Source organism: Strix aluco, chromosome Z (assembly GCF_031877795.1).
Source record: "Strix aluco isolate bStrAlu1 chromosome Z, bStrAlu1.hap1, whole genome shotgun sequence".
NCBI lineage: Eukaryota > Metazoa > Chordata > Aves > Strigiformes > Strigidae > Strix > Strix aluco.
The window spans coordinates 9400779-9421042 of NC_133971.1; the positions used below are offsets into that span (position 1 = coordinate 9400779).

The following is a 20264-nucleotide window of genomic DNA, read 5'->3' on the forward strand; positions in this document are numbered from 1 at the left end:
ACGCTAATACAGTTTAAGAACTGCAGTTCAGGGGTTGCAGCAGCAGCCAAATTTCTGAACACACCTTCTCCCCCGAACAAAACCCCAGACTCAAAGTCCAGTTATTTCACCCTCCCCAGGACTCCTGCTGCAGGCAACCCCCCCCCAGGTCCTCTCTCCTCCTTCTCCTTTTCCCTTCAGGTCTGACCTGGCTTCCAGCTTCTTGCTGTGCAAAAGTTGCTCACTCATCCACAGGCCTTACAGCTTCTTACAGCAGTAATGTTTCAGTAAAAACGTAACTGCACCTGTACAGAGTTGGGTTTATTCCACCAGACTTTTCTCCCCCGCTCTGTTTCTGCCTGCTGCAGCCTTTCAGGCAATCTGGACTTGCATTTCCCTACCCAAACGCCACCAGAGATACTAATACCACTTTAAATATTACACAAGATACCAGATACACTCACAGTCAGTTAAACTTGTGAGCTTTAGGCAGTCCCTAACTTTCCAAAGAAACCAAAGACAACATGCTTGGATACATTATTCACACAGGTGAAAGAACTGCTAAAACAGCCCCATCCCATAGGTCCTTGCTTCACCCAACTCACATTAATTTTGAGCCTTGCTTTTAGGAAGCTGTGCTTAAAGGTAGCAGGTTAATAGGCACCTATTAGCCCTCCCACAGGTCTGACAGGTTAAAAACTGACAGCAAAAACACAGCTGACATACACCACTCCCCAGACTCACCTCTCTGACAGCGATCGTGGGTCCAGCAGTGTTCAATGACAATGCCAGTTATCACAGTAGGTGGGCGGCTGCTCTTCCCTCCCACAGCTCCTGGACACACATCTCCACACTCTTCTTTGTCATCCTTGGCCACGATGTAATTATCTTCTGCAGAATCTAAAATCCTTGACCAGTTGATCATGGACAAGTCACACAATTCATTGTTCTTCTCCATCCACACAGAGCCTCGAGTAATGTTCATCAGGTTACAGAGGCAGATCTCCTTCAGGCGAACCATCTCAAAAATGACCAGCATGGAGGTAAAAAACAGATGAGCTCCTTGAATCACAGTGAGGTTGGGGAAAAGTCCCTTTAACCTTTCGAGGCCATACACGCCAAAAAGAAGCAAGTAGTCTGTAATCATAGTCAGTTTAGGAAAGCTGAGTTCATGCAAATCTTCACGCTTGGTGTCACGGTAGAGACAGACACGACAACAAAAACTGGTGCAAGCAATGTCTCTAAAGTTTATTATTCACGTTGTTCTTATATATCCTCATTACAATACCATGTGCTCTTTTTATGGGTCATAAAGTTGTTTCTCAACATTACTATTGGCTAGTTCTTCTTCTTCCTTGTGCTTTGTGTAGACGTGCAAAACTGCAGCTTCTTCGTGCTGTTTCTCAGTTCACAGTTCCTCTTATCTTGCTTGTTCAGCTCTTCTTGGGACTTTCCGGCCCCTCATGGATACACTGGAATTTCATCAAGGCTAAATTCTTCTTCAATCAGGCTGGTGGCAGACCTGCTGCCTCCCCCGACAGCTTGGTTTTAAACATCAGCAATATTTGCAAGTGGCCCCCAATCACAGTGCAGTTCTCAAGCATGTTCAGCCGGGTCAGATGTTGGCGATGTCCATTCTTCTGCAGACTGGAAGGCAAAGAACAATGTTATTTATCTATTTAATACAAGGTAATTGTTTTAGTTATCTAAATACACAGTTTTGTCCAACCGCACAAGAATATAAGGCTACACTCAGAATTCACTGCCAGGTCCCTTTCAGTAAAGCATGCTTCAAGTGCTAAGAAATGTACTGTGGGGAACATTCCCTGGTATAGGATTACAAAATAAGACTGAAGGGGTATTTCATAACTTTTTCTGCCATCTTGAGTTTCTGGATGTTACCTCTATCACAACAGCAGTTGTAACACCAGTTCTTAGACGTCATTTGGCGTTTACAAAAGTAAGAGATGTCTATGCAACAGAGTCTGTTTTCTTTAGATATTGCCAGCAGCACACCTACCTCATCTCAGGTTGTGCAATTAATGCCAGTGGATCAGAGAAAGTAATTTAGAATGGTTATGCAGGGAGGGGAAGATAGGAAAAGAGTAATGGCTAGGAAACGGTAGTGCTGCGGAAGAGAGCAGAAAAAGCTGGACACATGCACGAGTACAGCCTACACTCTTGCCCAGACTTTGCTGACAGGAGTAATTTACTCACTAGTAATTTTTGCCGTAAGCATTCTGGTCAGATTCGGAGTTTGGGCTTTTTTGTTATTATTTTCCCAAGGTTGCGAATCTCCCTGCCTTGACTACCTGGACAGTTTATTTAGTACAACCAGTAACCCAAAGACCTGGCAAAGCGAACAATTACATGAAGCATAAATTAGAAGGTAAACAGAATAATATGAATCCAGGCACCAGCAAAACGAAAAGACGGAGAGCAAAAAGGGGAATATTTTTTAAAACTCTAAGCACAGGTAAGAAATCAAGAAAGAAATTCAGGGCCCCATGCCTGTAGAGCACAACAAAAGCCCCGGTGATAACCCTTTTCAAACCAAACCTCATAGAAATACACAGCTGGACCTTGATGTTCAAGGGAGAAGCCTGTGGAAAGGCAAACCTGCTTGGCAACACAACGCTGCAAAACAACCGCTCCCCTGTCCTGTTCAGGGGGATTCTTTTTTAATGATTATCTTTTTAAGACTGCATCCACTTGAGGGATTCTCTCTTGACTACAGCTGAGACAGCCCAACCCTGTCTCCCTGCCCCCTAAGAATTAAAAGCAGAGGATCTTTGCTCTTTTTGTCACTGTATGTAAAGCTCACTGACTGTAAAATTACTATGCCACAGCTTCAAGAAATCACCCAGCAATAATCAGGCCTTACCAAACTGAGGTAGAGACAAATGTTTAATAGTGACAATTGTCTGACTCCTCATGGTTTTACACAGACCACTGCTGTGTGGGTTACAAATAAATTCTATGCAAACATCTTAATGATTATTCAAAAATTTGCTCCACTGGAATAAAAAAAATCAATAAATCTGGCAACACTAATATAGAATTTGAAGCAATGTTATTGCCCAGTGGGATTTTCTGTCACTATATCCAAGTCGTTTCATAAATTGCTTTCTGGAAGAAAAAATTAATGCACACAGTGCCTCAAAGATCAACTTTTTAAAACTGGGAAAGGAAATCTGATGACCAACTACCGGCAACCTCTTTGCTCCATAAAAAACTGCAGCCAAACTGGAAGTAAGGCAGAAAGCTGTCTTGCTGCACATCCCAACCGTGGGCTAAAAGAACTGGGAGAGCAACACTTCAAGTACTCTAAATATTTCATTTTAGATAATTAAGATAGGTATTTCCAAGGAAGCAAGTGTGTGACAGGGCAGGCCGGTGGTTTCTTCATGAAAGGAGAAACAACCGAAGGGCAAATAAAACTTAAACACTGAAATTCAATGTACAAGACACCGGTGCAGCTAGAGCTACCTGAGAAATGCAAAATCCAACAGCTTGCTTCTTATTTACTGCTTGTTGAGCACACAGGCCAAACACAGCAAGCTGAGGTGGTACCCACGGCCAACGGCCATAGCAGAGGACAAAGTACTACCTCGAGTAATCTGAATGTGCACAGCTGACCTTAAGGAAGGGTCAAAACATACAGCTCAACTCGACAGACTAAGAAATACTTCGAGAGTAAAAGCTCTAGGCTGTTCTTGTGGCTTAAGGCCACAAAATGCACCTATACACGAAGCATAATTACCTGAGTCTTTCATCATTTTGACTAGAACTAGGTAAGTCACTAGAAATTGGCCACAAGCTGGCCCCCAGACAACCCCTTAATCCACAGAGCTACCCCTGCTCCAGGAGCGCAGCTAAAAAGAGGCAAGTGAAGCTTGGGAGTAAACAGCAAAGCATCTTGAAGTGTTAAATAATCATATCAATCTACCAGAGCTGGAAGTACACAGCCACAGTCCATCAGCTGTTTGCATTTTAGAAATATTTTCGTATTTTTCACCAGCTCTCATGCAGAATACGTTATTTGTCATTAGTGCTGCCAGCACAGACCAAACAGGAGGTTCTACGCATCCTGGCACACCAGGATGTGACCCGGGTTACTCAAACTCTGCTGCTTTGAAAGCCGAGCAACAGCAACGTAATAAACTGGCGCATTGTCTGCTGGGCTTAAGGGGTTCCAGTACTGGGGGCTTCTGCACAAGGCCTCTTCACGGAAGGCAACGGCAGATGCCAACGTTAGCCTGGAATAGAAACTTAGGAGACATTTAAAGCAAATTAGGGGTTTTTTTCTGAAACAAGCAACTGAATAAAAGGCTAATATAATTCTAAATGTACAAAGATTAAAAGGGTTTATACAGATTTTTCCACAGTTAGAGAAAATGACACTTAAGACTTATTTTTCATTTTCTACTTCGGTTTACTTTTTAAGTGAGGAATACCACCACGGTATCTGAGCTCCTTTTGTCAACCACCTCAAGGATCAAGGAGAAGAGTAAGGAGTTAAGAGTATCTGAAAGCAAATACGCTTTTTTTGTTGGAGGGTTTTCATGCTTTTGAGTTCTCTTCAGCAATTTGTATCTTCTGTTCATGCAGAAGCTGCTTAAGCCACCCCAGAAATTTATTGTTACCAAGACAAAAAGAAGCAGTTTTAAGCAAAGTAATTAAGTGTTTTTCCACAACTTCTCTTCATAGTGTGATGCAGGGGCAGGGGAATTAATCAACAATTCAGTATGAAGGCTACGCAGGTTTGATCCCAGAAGAAGGAGCGCAAAGTTGAGCAGCCAATTATAATGCAGACAACCTGGTCTCAAAAAAACCCACATAAATCAGCTTTCAGGAAAAGCAAAATCTCAAACTGATTCTCCAGTCATAGGCCCAAAGCTATTGCTGGTCAAACTACTGGCAAAATCTCTACTAAACATAAATTCCCAAATTTCAGCAGAAACAGGCTCCATGTCAGCAGCACAGCATTACGCTGCAGGAGAGGAAACACTCCTCCATCCCTAGTTACCAAGCTATTCAGAGTAACTGAAAAACACCCAAAACATCATTACAGACATGTTTCATCAGATCCCCAAGGAAAAAAAGCTGCAAGGCTTGCTTTTTAGAAACAAACAAACAAACAAAATCCCAAGATACCAAAGCCTCTTCAGCAAACTAGTTCGGTAACAGCCTTAAAGTACTGAATGAAGAAACTAGATCTGATGTCAGAGGTTGGTTTTCAAGACTGAGTCTAACCAGGGGACGAGCTGGAACTTAAGCCTGTTTATAGTAAACCATGTGGATACCAAACCTCAACGATTCGCTGCTTCAGAGCTCTGGCCCATTAACAATCAAGAAAGACCAGAATAATGCAGCACTACACAGAAAGATCACAAACCATTTAAGCTATTAGTTAATCCTGCATTTTTATAGTGTTCGCTGCCTACTTCACTTCAATAAGCAAATTATTTAAGAAAAATTACACTCATTTTGGTCAAGTCAAAAGCTTTGCAATTCTGTGTAAGGCTGACTTTCAGAAGTGGTAGTTAGGAAACTGGAAAAAGGGCTTTTGGTGTTTCTTGGGATAACTGCTGAGAGAGGAAAACATCCTGTCAAGTGACAGGTTAGGAGAAGCTGTTAGTAGAAGCTGCGAGACAGCTTCTAGCCTACTGCAGCAATAGTTTAATAAACATTCAAAAATCTGATTTTGAAGTGTTCATTTTTAAACTTCAGTTTTCCACCTCAGCCATTTAGATCTGAGCAGTGAAGCAAACTGAGATACAGACTCAAAAGTGTCTATAAACCTCCAGCCCCTCCGACAACATCTCAGCTGCCTGTTCTCTCTCACTGCTCCAGACCGCGCTGCTGAACTGAGGGCAAACCTCTCACGGAGGTCGCTTTCTTTAGTGCCAAAGGCATCTATAACCTCACAGTCTGGCCTAGGAAGCCCGGTTTGCTGTACCATCACGCTCTCCTCATTAGTTCAAAACACAAACAGAAAACACGACGCATACTGCCATGCCTCCCAGACTTTGTTTTGGCATCTTGTGCATTGCTGCTGTTTCTCCATCCATGAATTGTCGAGCCTATTTTCCCACCGCGTAGCAGTACAGCAAAGATTAGGGAGTTAAGATCGTAAACACACCTGCAACCCAAAAAAGCCGAACATGATTTAAATAAATAAATACATAAATAAATAAATAAGAAGCTTCACTGTAGTAGTGATAATAACGTTTTCAGATTAGGAACTGTTGGACCGGCGGTGTATACGCATTTATTATTAGTGCTGTCTGTCAACTCCCCTTTCCACTTCTCTGCTGGCAAGGGGCAGGTTTGGACACGCTTTGACAGCTGGAACTTACCCACCCAAGTCAAAACCGTACCACTGGTCTCTCTCAAGGCTTCTAACGTAAAAACATGTATGAGGAAGAAACTGGGCTATTTTTGAAATATGTAACTTGTCCGATTGCTGGGAAAAAGGGGCTGTCTTAAGGGTACAGCCTGCTTTATTCTCTGAACAGCAGACACAGCTCAAAACCAGCCGTCACTGCACTGTCTGCACTGGAACCTGCTATTGCCTCTGCGAAGGGAAAGCTGACAGGGGTATGGGGCTGTCTGTGGGACAGGTGATTTACGTACCCAGTCAGCTCTCTTTAGATAAATACTTTCCTTTTATTAAAAAACATTTGTGAACATCATTCAAAAACCTCTAACTAGAATAATTTGCTAAGCAAGCGTATTTGACGTGACCCATCAAAACAGCTTGTAAGGCTGAAACTCATGTCAGCCTGGATTTAGCAAGCTCGTGACCTCCAGCACAACACCTTTATACCTTTACGGGGTCTTGTACTTTACCAGACCCCGTTCAAACTCCAATCCCGACCTCCGAGCTTCATCCCCCTTTAACACCTGTGGATTTGAACGGCTCCCTCGAAGCATTCCCGCAGTTAAAGACAAACCCCCCAGCCCCACGCCTCGCTAAACCCTTCTGTAACTAGAGCCGGGTCTGAAAGCGGCCCAGGAGAGCGGGGTCGGGCACCGCGGCTCAGCCCCTTCCCAGCAGCAGGGCCGGGGGGGGGCCGTGCCCTTCCCCACCCCGATCCCCGGCCCCGGGCGGCACAGCCAGACCGTCGCCAGTACCGCGCCCGCTCAAGCGAGAGTCCCGGAGGCTCAGGAGGTGCCATAGGGTCAATCCTCAGGCGAACCGGGGGGAGCTGCAGCCTGGCCAGGCACTGTCCCAGCTCCCGCCGCAGCCGCCACCCAGACCTTCCCTCCGCGCGGCCCCGTTTGGGGCCAAACACGCCGGCCCCGGGACGAAGGTGACCCGAGCCGCTCCCCGCGGGAGGGCCGCGGGCCCCGCTCCCGGCGCCGCAGGCCCCGGCCAAGCCGCCCCAGCCGCCGGCCCCGCGGTGCGGCCTGGCGCGGCAGCCGCCCCCCCCACGGCTACGAAGGGTCAAAATGCGGCGGGGCCGCCCCGCGCCGCCCGCCTCGGCCCCTCCCGCCGCGGGGCCGCCGCCGCCCGGGCCCCGCCGCCCGCCTCGGCCGCGCCCCCAGCCCCGACTCACTGTCCCCGCGGCGCCGGCCGCACCGGGCCGCCAGCACCACGGCCACGGACAGCGCCACCGCCACCGCTGCCGCTGCTCTCGGTCCCCGGCCCGCGCCGCTGGAGCCGCCGCGGCTCAGCGTGTCCCGGCGGGGGCGGATCAGAGGGCGCGGGGCGGGCGCGGGGCGGGCGCGGGGCGGGCGCGGGGCGGGCGCGGGGCGGGCGCGGGGCCGGACCCGGCCTCGCATCGTCGGTGGGAGCCCCAGAGAAAGGCCCCGCGGCGGCCACTTGAGAGCGCCCGGCCCCGCCCGGCCCCGGTCCCGGCGCCGGCCCCTCCCAGCGCATGCAGGGCTGGCGGCCCCTCTCTGCCCGGGAAACAAGGGGCTGCCCCATCAGCGGGGAGCGGGGCGGCGGCAGGAGGCGGTGCCGGGCCTTTCTCAGGCACCCGGAGACGTCCCCTCCCTTCACCGGCCCGGCAGCACTGGCAGCCGAGCGCCACACGGCAAAGCCCGCTGCCTCTCCCCCAGGCTGCCTTGCCCTGGCTGGCTGCTGGCAGGAGGGGACAGCGGGTGGTGACAGCCTGGGGGGGACAGGAGGGACACCAGGCGGTGACAGGCCCGGGGTATGACAGGACATCAGGCGGTGAAGGGCCAGGGGGTGACAGGAGGGGCACCACAGGCCCAGGGGGTGGCAGGACACCAGGCAGGGACAGGCCCGGGGGGTGACAGGACAACGGGCCTTTTGTCACCATGCGCCGGTCCGTAATGCACGCGGGGTAGGCGCGGCAGTGCCGTGCCAGTCTGCGGTGACACGCTGCAGTGGCAGTGGCGGTGGCAGTCGCAGTCTGTGCTGCTGGTGGCCAGGAAGCCCCTTGGTGGAGCCCTGAGGCAGGAGCACCCGAGTCGCCCCAGCGAGCGGTGGGGCCTGGGAGCGCTGCCCGCGAGAGAGGGAGCAGAGGCTGAGCCGGGGCCGCGGGCCCTCTCCCCATCACCCATCTGCTGGTCCGGGCTGCCAGGAGGAGCCGGGTGGGCGCTGCCACCGCAGCCCAGCTCCATCGCTGAGGGCCCCGGACCGGAGGCGTTGCAGGGGCGGGGGCCAGGGGCTGGCAGATACCACCTGCCGTGCACGGCAGACGCTGTCAGGAGCAGGCGTCGCCGGGCCCAGCCATGCCGTGCGTCCATTACCAGTTCTCCTCCCAACTGCGCTACGACACGGTCACCTTCAGCGGCCTCCACATCTCCCTGGGCGACCTCAAGTGCCAGATGATGGGCCGCCAGAAGCTGAAGGCGGCCACCTGCGACCTGCGGATCGCCAACGCCCAGACCAAGGAAGGTGCGTGGGGGCGGCGGGCACGAGGCCTCAGGCACTGCCTGGCTGGCGACGGCCGTGGCCTGCGGGAGCCACACTCTGCTCTCTGTGGCTTGTCCCCACGGGGCATGAGTCAGTCTGGGGCCCGTCCCACCAGCGTGTGGGGAACCGGGAGGACAAGCGGCGCCAGTGGTTCACTGGGGTGGGAAGGGACAGCGTGATGTCGCTGCTCAATCTGCAGATGTGGAGTCGTGGCGAGGCAGAGTGACACTGCTTCGCAGCTCCTGGTAGCTGCCAAGGCCCCGCAGCTACGCGGGATGTTGCTGCCTGTGGGGAACAGGCTCCTGCTGGCAGATGCCAGTTTTGTCCCAGAGCTGTTAGACTATGCTGGCAGCTGTTAAATTCGAAGCGAGCAAACAGAAATTTCCAGGGACTGCAGGAATAACGCTCCAGCTTCAGTCCTTTCCTATTTAAAAACAAAAAAGTTAACTTTTAAGTCTACATTGTTTGACTTCACCAGATTTCACCATTGACACAGATTTCATCACCAAAATGAACTCAATTAATTGAGGCAAAGGAAAAATAAACGTATGAAAGCCAATAGGTGTCAGGTCCCTTCACAGAACTGACTGCAGCGTACTCCGCTGTTTGTAAACCCTCTTCCACAAATTCTCTGCCTCGGTGACCAAGCAAATGAGATACTTCAAGTCCCACATACCAATATGTGCCGTGATAAGTGTCCTGTGCAAATGAAGCCTTTACTTCACCAGGTTATTGTCACTCCTCAGTTTTCAGTTGATCCATTTAAATGCATACTGATTGACTTTTAAGGGGAATTCATTTTTCTGTTGGTCTGGTATTAGATGGCTGGAGATCTCCTCCCTGTGCACCTCACAAGCAGATTGAAAACAAGCCTCTCTCTCTATCTATATATAGCTGCATGCAAGGACAGTCCATTCAGAAGGCAGATGTCAATGCTTCTCTTCTAATGGTCAATGAATTGTCATAAAATACGAAAAGAGGACCCATTCCTCTTTTTGCATCATACACCTGTTGTGCATGTTCCAGCTGACCTCGGCAGGCTTGCAGAGTTGGCAAATAAGTGCACTGGTTGCTGTCCTCATATACACAGCCTCCCTCGAGGAGAGGTGCTGCCACCTGCAATCCTCTGCAGACCTACCACAACCCTCAGCTGGGCACAGGCGTAGCAAACTCCTGCCTTTTTGTAGAGCCACTGTTGCTTATCCTGTGCCTCTGAAATCTCCGTCCCGTGGTTTGTGATCAGGACCAGAAAGAACACTCTGTATGACTCCGTTCAGCAGGTGGAAACAGCTGCTTTGGGCTTCCAGAGCTGCCGCTCATCTCCCAGTTGCTTGCCTGGGCCTCAGTGCTGTTTGAGCTCCTCCGACATCAGAAAGTCCCATCTCAGGCCTTTCCTGACAGGTGGCTGTGTCATGGTGAGATTCTCCCTTTGAGCAGAGCTCTAGGCGTTGGTTTCAGGGTACGACCTCTGTAAAAGCTTTGGGTTCTGTCATTAGTAGTACCTTCACAGCATCTTTGGCTTTCGGGCCATCGTTCTGATTCGGCCTCCAAAGGCAAGGGCTTTTAACAGTTCAAACTGTAGGCAGATTACAGGGAATGGCTACTGATGGTGCTTTAAAATGTTTAGTCATATCCAGCTTGTGTAAGTACAATATAAAAACGTCTCATGGAGACGTCTTTACATTTGAGACACACTCATGGAGAGATCTTTACATTTGAGGCTTATTCAGTCAAAGTGTCTCAGGTAGCTCCTCCTCTTCAAAGCTCGAACAGGGTGTAAGCCAAGGCAAAGCATGGAGACCTTCAGGCACACACTGCTTTCAAAAGGTTTTTCAGAAGAATTGTCTTCGTAATTAATTTCATTTGAGTCTCTCTGCTCTGCAAAAAGTGATTTGAAAGAATTCATGTCCCTTTGGCTTATTCAATCAAGATGATTAGCTTAAGAGAGGAGATGCCACTTTAGTCTGAGCCAGTTCTGCCCTACATGTGAAAGCAAGCTCAAAAAACCCCTCAGGCTTCTGTGATCCGTATTCCAGCACTGCCAGTTCCGTTTGCATTCGCATGTACAGCACTGAGCAGCTGACAGTGTGGCTGTCGATGGATGAAGCCCCGAGAAACAGAGAGCTGGCGGCTCTCTTCTGCGTTCTGTCAGTCCCCAGCACTCGCAGCACAGGGGAATCATTTTTAGTGAACAGCTCGGAAAGCAACGGCGCAGAGTTTTCATGCTTTAGCCGAGTGCCTGCTTTGTTGCAGGGCAAGCTGGTTACACTTTAGAATCTGGTTTATGCAGGTGAGACTTTGCTGTGGTTTGTTCCTCTCCAAAGATCTCTCGGGTTTGTAGCCTAACAGAAGCAAAAGCAACTTAAGCTAGGTCGGGAAAGAACCTCATGCATTAGCAGGCTCTCCTTTAGAGACCTCTGGGACTATTTTCCTGCTGGCATCCAAACTGTTTGGAAAGAATGGAAAAGGTTTTGCTGCTGCTGTTTGATTCTCAAACCTGACGACTTGTTGAAAGGCACTGTTGGTGTGTTGAGACGACAGAAGTGCCATGTTACATATAACATTTTGTTATTATGTCTGTAAAGGGGTTCTCTGAAGTGCTCTGTAATTACATCTTAATCTACATTCTTACAAACTGACTAATGTTTTCGTCTGTATTGGTGTTGTTTTCAGAATACACAGATGATAACGCCCTGATTCCTAAGAACTCCTCGGTAATTGTTAGAAGAGTCCCTGTTAGAGGAGTTAAAGCTACCAGCAAAACACGAGTTACGTAAGTACCCATAAAGCATTGTAGTCTGTGAGGGGTTGCAGTGTATTAGCTTTTTGTATGGAGATTGGTTTACAGAGGCATTCGGAGTGTATCTTTCTTCTTTCTATTGCTTTTATGGTAGAGAGATACGCACGTTCCCCTCTCAGAAGAGTTTGATTGTCAGTGTTTGACTGTGTCTTGCATTTGTGGGAGGCGGGGTGGGATATGGCAGGTATTCTTATGCCTCAAATCTGGCTCTTTTGCAAACTGGCTACAGAGGAAAGAGCAAGAGTCGCTATTTGGAGGGTTGGTTATTTAAGAGCACAAAGCTGTAGCATAGACTTCATCGTTTTGATACTTACATAGGAGAGACAAAATATCTGAGGACTTCCTCTGGCACTGTTGTGTTCTAGAGCTGTAAGTCTTAGAGTAATTGCTGACAAACTAGAAATGGGATTTGGTTGGGGGTTTTTTTTAGTTGTATCGAATGTGCCAAGAGAGAACAGATATTTATGTACACAAATAAATTTCCACATTCACTAGACTATCAGAACATAATGTTTTGATGTTTAGGTTTTATAATCTGTTTTCACTGCTTTTGGTTGGGTACAAGTGCTTTGTTCTAAGTTCTCATCACCTTTCTTTCTTCTTCTAGAACTCGAACCAAGCCAGCGAGTGGAACATCAAAAGCAGTATGTAAAAACACAATCTCACACTTCTTTCTACAGATTGCACTTAATTCTAAACAATGTAGCCGTGTAGTAATCTCCCAAACATTAACTTAATCTGTTTTGCAGATATAGTATATGTGGTAGAGACAATGTATTTGTTTCACAGCACAGTGAAAACAGTCATGCCATCATTTGCCCAGTTCTAATGTGAATATTGGTATTTGTGCCTAGAGATGCATTGTGTTCCATATTGAATATGCTGGAAGATTTCCTGAATGACTTTGTGTTGTACAGATAACGTAGGTTCGTTTCTAGATCATGTAGGTTCAAGGTTTGCACAATTGAATTGGTGCCATGTTCTACATCCGTCTGTCTAGAGCTAGTAATATGTGAGTTTGTATAGGCTGTTGTGTGTTCTTTGTTTCTTGCAATTAAAATTGTTTGGAGTGTATTTTTTGCCATTTTCACAATGTATCACTTAACTTTTGTTTTTAAATACTGTCTTTGCCTAACAGTTTGGGAAGATGTTATCAAAATGCCCTGAGAAACCATTGCTGTTCCGCTTGGTACCGTTTCTTACTTTTGACTTGGCGGTTCCAACAAATCCCCAAATCAACGTATCCCATACGTTTTGAGGACAGTTCTGTGCAGCCAAAAGATTCCTTTCCGTGTCCTGAAATACTTGGGTATTTGTTCCTAAAGCTGTATGACTGAAGTGATATTGTTTGGCCCCCTCTGAGTACATAAACGTCTCTAAGAGATTGCCGTGAATTTTAATGTTGTTGCTCCCTGAAGTGGTATTCTGAAGCTCTGCATTTGTTCTTTCCACTTTATCCGATGAAGTGGTTTAGTTTCATAGTTTGTCTGCAAACGCAAATATCTAAAACCCAGTGCACCGAGTTCAGCTGCTTCTCATGAACCACGTAGGTAGGCCCTCTGAAGCTGTCATAGGTGTGGACTCTGTTTTGAACAAATGCAATTACATTAGGTTGGAAATGTCTCTTTCCGTGACACTCGGAGGATGTAGTGCAGACTTTCAGACTACGGTAGAGGTTAACTTTTGCTATGTTTTGATTGTACAACTTGAATATGTGTTTAATTTTTTGTGAACAGATTGAGGACTCTTCTGCACCTACTCCCCTGGCCCAGCTCATTAAGGTATGTGTATATTCTTGTCAAAGACTTAAAAAACCCCCACTACCACCAACAAAAAACCCCATTGCTTCATATTTTTAAATCTTTTGTGGTGATGGATAACTGGATAACTGTTGTGATGTGAACAAAACTTAACTTTTAATAATTTATAGTATTGGTTTCAACTTTAAGATGTGTGTATATTTCCATAGTATCCCGTAAAGAGTAGTTCCCAGTTTGGGAAGATAGAAGGGGAGCCCCTCCACATAATGTTGCACTATTGCTCATCTTCAAGACACAAAGAAACAGCACTTCAGGAGCTGTTTACTGTTTCTCAGACCTTTCGATAATTTTGTGTTGGAGACTGACACAATTTTCACAGAAGAATTTGACTGGCTGCAAGTTATGGACATTTCAGGGGGGTTTGCAACAGCCAAAATAGAAGCGTTTCTGTAACATGGACAATTGGGTGGCTAACGTTGAGTTTCTAGTCACTACAGGTATAGATCCACTCTCTGAAAGCTGCACAGTTTCATAACTTGTAGTCTATGGAGAGTGGACAACACACCCTAATTTGTCTGAACACAGACTGTGTAAATTGTGTAAATGTGCCTAACTGTTTGCAGGAATATACCAATGTGTGAGAGTGGCGTATTAGCAGAGGTGACCTTCTGAAGCTGTTGTAATGCCATGGTTTGCTATGGAACTGCTTGCGTTTTTTGCTCCACAGTGTGTACCTTTGTCTGGGAAAGCACTAGTGGTTGCGCTTTGTGAAAAGGCGTAGTGCGAGCCAGTCAGATTACTGGTCTTAAAGAGTGGAGAAGGCAGGGCCTCATGCAGAGGAGCTAGTTCTTTCTTCTGAAAATAAAGGCTGGAGTTCATTTCCAAGAAAGAGAAATCTCTTCCCACTCTCTTCTTCCCTCTCTCACTGCAGGATTAAATTGTGTACATTTGGGGAAAAAACCTCAACAGTTACTTTGGAAGGTAGTCACCAGAAGAAATTGGTCTCCATTAGTGCTGTCCCTGAACATGTCCTTGGTTCTGTAAACTCATGGGAAGTTTGACTCTAAAATGTGAAAAACTGTCCAAGTGCTGTACACGTTTAAGCTTTGGAGAAAATGTACGTATTTCAGAAAAATGCAGGAACGTAACATAAAGCAGCTCCAGACTGTTATACTCCAACCTCCTCAGTGCAGACAGGCTTGGCACGGAGGCAATGTGTTGAAAAGTTTTCTGCTTTATTATTACCTTGTACGAAATGCCGTATTTGAATTATGATCTGTGCCTAGTAATGCTCTGTGGGGTTTGGATGTGTCTTGTAAACTGTCTGGGTTTAAACAAATCGGTCAAGTATCTGTAAAGTTTTCTGTAGATGGTAATGGAATGGGTTTGCTTCATAGATGTCGATCTGGATTATGTTACTGCTGTGTCTATGAAACAACTGTTTAATAAACTGTTGAAACTAGCGGGTTGCTTTTGCGAATGAATGCGTATAAAATCAAAACCATGAGTGGTTGCTCTGAATGATGGGTGCTTGGAGGTCTGTATCCTTTACATCCCTCCCTTAGACGCTGCTGGTATCTGGACTAGTGTGTAATGAGAACATTTGAACAAATGCTACTTACAAAAAATCAGCTGGCTTCGATAAGTTGAAGATCTAGTTCTGCGTAAGGGTTCTATAACAATTTGTGTGTGAGAAGGCCACAGCAAACAGGAAAAAAACCTGCAGGTTGTGCTGACCGTAGTTAAATCACTTAACGTGAAGAAGTGAGTAGGCAGGGGACATGCAGTTTGGGCTGCCTACAGCACACGATGGTCCAATTTCTACTGAAAAGAGTCTTTGGCTTGCTGACGAATTATAAAAAGCTTGATTCCTCTTAATGCTTCTGTGTCTGAAGCTGAATTTCAGTGAGCAAAGGCAACTTCCCCGACGCTTCAGTTGTATGTCCTTTTAATGCTGCAAAATGTAAACACTGGTACTTGCATCCATCTCTCTCAATTAAATGTACAGCGGAGATTTTCTCGTTCAAATACTCTGGAGCTCAAGAATCCATTTAAAAATATCGGTTAATGTAATTTTCTCTACACAGAGCTTCAGTCCGCTTGAAAGACATTTGGGTTGGTTACACAACTCTTTATGTAATGGACAAACAGAGCCTCTTAGCAGCCTCTTTACATGTACCCTTGAGGGTGGAGGCCTGCAACTCTAGCTAAAACCTCTGGGAATTGCTTAGAGACCAGTCCTTGAGACTATACTTGTTTGAAGGATTAGACTGAAGTGGTTTGGTTTATGTTTTGTAGCATTGCTTCCCATTTTAATGGCTGCCTTTGTTACCCCAGCAATAGAATTAAAACTCTCTATCTTCATTTGATTGCTGCCTTATTCACACCCATGGTGCTACAGGTGTGTTTAACACCGCATCAATGTGCTTCTTGTTTCTCCAGGAAACTCAACAGAAACAACCTCTGCTCTGTTCAAACCATCCATGCAAGATGATCCCCAGAGCTGTTCTCCTGTTGCCCATGGCAATTTTCTGGTCTTCAGGCATTAAATTCTCTTCAAAAACCCCTGGCAGTTTCACTTGGACATCAGAGATAGCAGCAGAAGAAGAGTAACAACAACAATAATAATAAGGAAAATAGTTTTCTTCTGATTTTGTGGCTCTCAGTTGTAGGAGTGTTTCTTCCAAACGGAGCTATCACTATTAGGCATGCAGAGGAAGATGAGCTGGTTGGCAGCACAGTCACACTGCAGAGAAGTGACAGGAAGGTAGAGAAGTTGCAAAAAAAGAGGGTACTTGGACAGGGGTATTAGACTTTTTTGCTAAACTTTTGATTAAATATCCATAGCAACCACACAATATGTTGTCCTCTATATAAAATGGAAGGTATAGAAGAGAAATGGATTGAGTGAATTTGTTTAATAAGAGTTTGTCTGCAATGCATTGAACATTTGTTTCCGTGTTCATAATCCCTTGCAGTAGTATGCTTAGTAAAACTTCCTAATTTAATGCCTGTAGTTTGCAGTTTATGCTTGTAATGTGATCAATAAATACATCTTGGTAGCCTTTTACTGTGAGTTTAAAATTAGCAACACTTTCTTTTTGTAAACTCTGAGCAGATCAACTCTTTCCATTTTCATTGTTCTCAGAAATAAGGATTGATGATGAAAACCTACTAAAAACTTGTGGTACAAACTGGAGGAAGAGGAAGACGCAGTCTTTAGCACTATGGGCATGCTCCCAGTAAGTCCAGACTGGTTTTGAAAAGGGGCCAGATCTGAGCTGAGTGGCAGATGGGAACAGGCTGTCCTTGCAACTTTGTCAGAGAGAGCCTGAGGAGAGGCATGGTGGACAGCAAGAAGGAATCACCCATCAGTGCGTAGTACTGCACAAGCAGTATGTTAGAGCAGGTATCTCTGGTTTATCATGTACGCCTCCCCAGGTCACCCAGGCACACCTTATTTTTTGTGAAAACCCGGCTCAATATTTCTAAGTTAAAAAAGGAATACAGCATACTCCAGGTACGAAGGAAATTGCCTGAATGTCTCATCTGATTTATAAGGGGGTTTAACAAACAAGTAAAATCAGCAGTCACGTGTTTATTTGAAAATGCTTGGAAACTGGATCCTGTTAAGAATACAAGAAATGCCACATATCTTAGGCTATTATCTGCCATAAGGACATGACAAGGTCATTATTAAGTCTTAGCCCTTAATAGTTTTGTGCCTTACAAGGCCTTTAGAATTCCCTTTAGCACCCCCCTGCATTTTGTTGGATGACGCTTGAATTATTTTTCTTAATTTTACATGCAGAATTGTGTTTAACGACATGATGCCTGTGGGCTGGGGGGCTGGGAAGCAATAGTTCTGCCTTGTGGCTGATGAAGAAAGAAGCTGGTCTGTGGCCAGAAGGTCTGGAGGATGGATTGCCACAATATCGACTACAGCCTGGAAGGATGTTCTGTCAGTGTTAGTCATTGCTATTTTATATTTTAAAATGATTAATTGCAGACTTCTGCATTAAGCTGTTCTTCTCCTCATGGACTGACCACGCCTATACTCATTCAACTGCAACTAACCTGCCCTGGTGTCTTTTTCACAGTCTCACACAGCCACAAATAAATTCTCTCATTACCCTCAGCTATTAACCATGGCTACATCATTTTGACCCTTACTGGAACCTAACTAAAGGACAAAACTCACCTACCCAACAGCCACACCACTAGGACAATTCCTTCTGACCTTGTTTTTGAGCAGGTAAAATATGGAGAAGGAGTGTCTTAATGAGATAAATAAAAAACCCCGAATGCCTAATCACACAAAGGCACAGTACACAACATTCTGGGTTAGATTTTTACCAGCAAATGAAAGGTGCCCACGACCCCTCTCATGCACTGAGGCCAGCCGGAATGTTAGGTAGCCCAAGCTAATGCTGTCATAACAATTTCACAATACAGAGCAATGAGATGTGGTGCCCTAGAACTGTTCAATGTATTTATGTAGATGTAGCTGCAGCGTCTATAGTGTCTGTACACCGGCAAAAGCAAAGAGACACCATCTTGAGCTCCTTCAGAGCAAGGAATTTGGTTTCCCAGTTCCTTGATGAGAGCTCTGACTGCTACGGTGTCCAGCAAACGTGGGCAGAACCACATTACTCTGACCTAGTTGGCAGAGTCTGCTCCATTGAAAGCCCAAGCTGGTTGGCATCAAGGAGTGCCCTGACAGGGCAGATCACACGCAGCCCCATGTGTGTCTCCTGGTCCTGGGCAGGCTCAAGCGCTTGAGCCGCTGAGCATGGGACACTGGTGGAAGAACTGCAGTAGTGGGTGTCCAAAGGCTTCAGGTACAAAGGGACGAACTAAATGAATTTGGGCGTATCCCAGGCCAAGAAATAGCTGTTTCAGTTACAGGAGGAGAGCCGTATTGCAAATTTGGACTTAAAAGCCTCCCTTCCGTCTGACTCCTACCTTAGATGCTGAGCAGCTCTTTGGGTGCGTCTGCCCTGTTTTCACTCACAGGTCTTGGTTCCACATTGTCCACTCTGCAGTCATGATAATTCATTCTGTAGCTCTTTTTTGGAGCAAACAGATTTGTTCCCTTTGAAACAATACCTGTACGCCGTTCTGGAAATGATTTAGTCCAGACACCCTCCCAAGAAGCAGTGTGAGCGAGACTACACCAGGTTTGGCTCCTGCTGTCCCCTTTTTGTCCTGGCTTTCCATCCTTGGCCATCCTCGAGCACTTTCCCATGCTGTGGCAGCAGCCGTGCGACACTGCCCATTAGGTTCACACTGCAAGAGCAGCACTCGGAGTGGCAATGGAACAGGCTCTTGCATTGCCTTGGATGCTTTGGACAGCACTTTCTACACCTTCACACACAGAGAAAATGATTATATTGTCTTAAGGACCCAGGGTCAAACGCTGTGTCACGTGGGCATGGTCGTCATGTTCTCTAGTCCCGAGCAGAGTCAATGTCACTGCTCTTGTCACTTGGCTTGGAGCAAGGGACCACTTTTTGGGCTGGATGCATTTAGCTGCATTTTTCAGTCTAGCCTTCTATTCAGTATGGATCTCAGAATAAGATAATCAAATAAATGAGTGCACATGGGAAGGTACAAATAAGAGAAGGAAATAGATGAGTGTGTATGACAAGATAAAAATAAAATCCTATAACTTCATATATATGCACAACTTTTACTCATGAAGAAGATTGTGAAGCTCTGGGAGAAGATCAGCTGTAAGCCCACAGACAGCCAGAATCTAGCTGGGATGCCCACCCTACACTTGGTAGAAGCAGACAGGACCCTGCTGTGCCAGGTGGGGGGAGCTGAAGCCCTCTCCCTCTGACAAGGGTGAAGCTGGCCAGAAATGCCTCTCACCACATGGCAGCACCTATGACCCGCTGCGAGGAAGCAGAGATCTAACCCTGCTACCAGCACTGCCTCGATGTTTATGTGCCCGAACAACAGCAACCTGCTTCTGGTGGGCACAGATGAGTGCTGGCACTTGTCTTCTTCGTTCTGGGGCTGGCTACTAGCAGGAGGCATTTTTAGTTGCGGTGGCAGTGCAGGGAGATGGAGGCAGTTCTGTGAGGACATATGGAGAAAAAAAAAAGTCACGTCATCTCCAGCCCGTCTGCTCCAGCACTGGTAAGGGGTTATCTCCACAATTGGATGCAATTCAGGGTTAGTCCCTACAGGTTTGAGCCACTGATGTAAATTTGCTTAAAATAAATAGTGGAGGGGCAACCGAGTGTGGGAAGGCACAAAAATCACAAAATCTGTGACTGTGAAACACTGAGGGGAATCACCAGGGGACAAACCCTCCTGTATTTTACAGTCTGTGCTGTGTAAAGCAGCTCAGAGCTTCAGGTTGTCTGTTGATCACTGCTCTGGCCCCACTTCAGCTCAGGAGGATGCACAGAAGTTGATTACAGGTGTCGGCTGTTGTAGCCCTTCAGGCAGCCTACCCCTTCCAGAAACAAAGTCCAAGCCAAAGCGGAGCAACTCCTTCCCCTCTGCCTCTCTGCAGTCGGGCTTGCCTCACGCTCCCTCCTCCTCCACCTCTTGCTGCTCCTCACTCAGTCTGGCTTTTCCTGGGCTGCAGGAGCCCTTCCCTGCTCTTGGCTGACAGGGATGCCCGCCAAACTCCTTCACCTGCTGGGGGCCACCCCCCCAGCCCTGCAGCCATCATCACCATCTTCCATCCTACAGCCCTGTGCTGCTTGGCAAGAGGTGAGTTTTTACAAGTCATTACAGTTTTGAAGAAGAGCTGCTGCACAAGCGAACGTTGATTTCCCGGTGCTCTTTGGAGCGGTGGTGCTCTCACTCACCG

At 46.9% G+C, this 20264-nt stretch overlaps 2 protein-coding genes across 2 annotated transcripts; one reads left to right on the plus strand and one right to left on the minus strand.

Annotated features, from left to right (window-relative positions):
- Positions 1-237: 237 nt before the first annotated feature.
- LOC141918745 (uncharacterized) lies at positions 238-8577 on the minus strand. The gene is made up of 5 exons (XM_074813611.1): positions 8261-8577; positions 7545-8003; positions 1509-1626; positions 724-1165; positions 238-284 (listed from the first exon to the last, which is right to left on the minus strand). The coding sequence occupies exons 1-5, from the start codon at positions 8575-8577 to the stop codon at positions 238-240; spliced, it is 1383 nt and encodes a 460-aa protein (XP_074669712.1).
- Positions 8578-8688: 111 nt separating this feature from the next.
- Positions 8689-16045, plus strand: LOC141918746 (E3 ubiquitin-protein ligase RBBP6-like). Its single transcript, XM_074813612.1, has 5 exons — positions 8689-8854; positions 11546-11645; positions 12280-12316; positions 13409-13453; positions 15875-16045. The coding sequence occupies exons 1-5, from the start codon at positions 8689-8691 to the stop codon at positions 16043-16045; spliced, it is 519 nt and encodes a 172-aa protein (XP_074669713.1).
- Positions 16046-20264: the final 4219 nt, after the last annotated feature.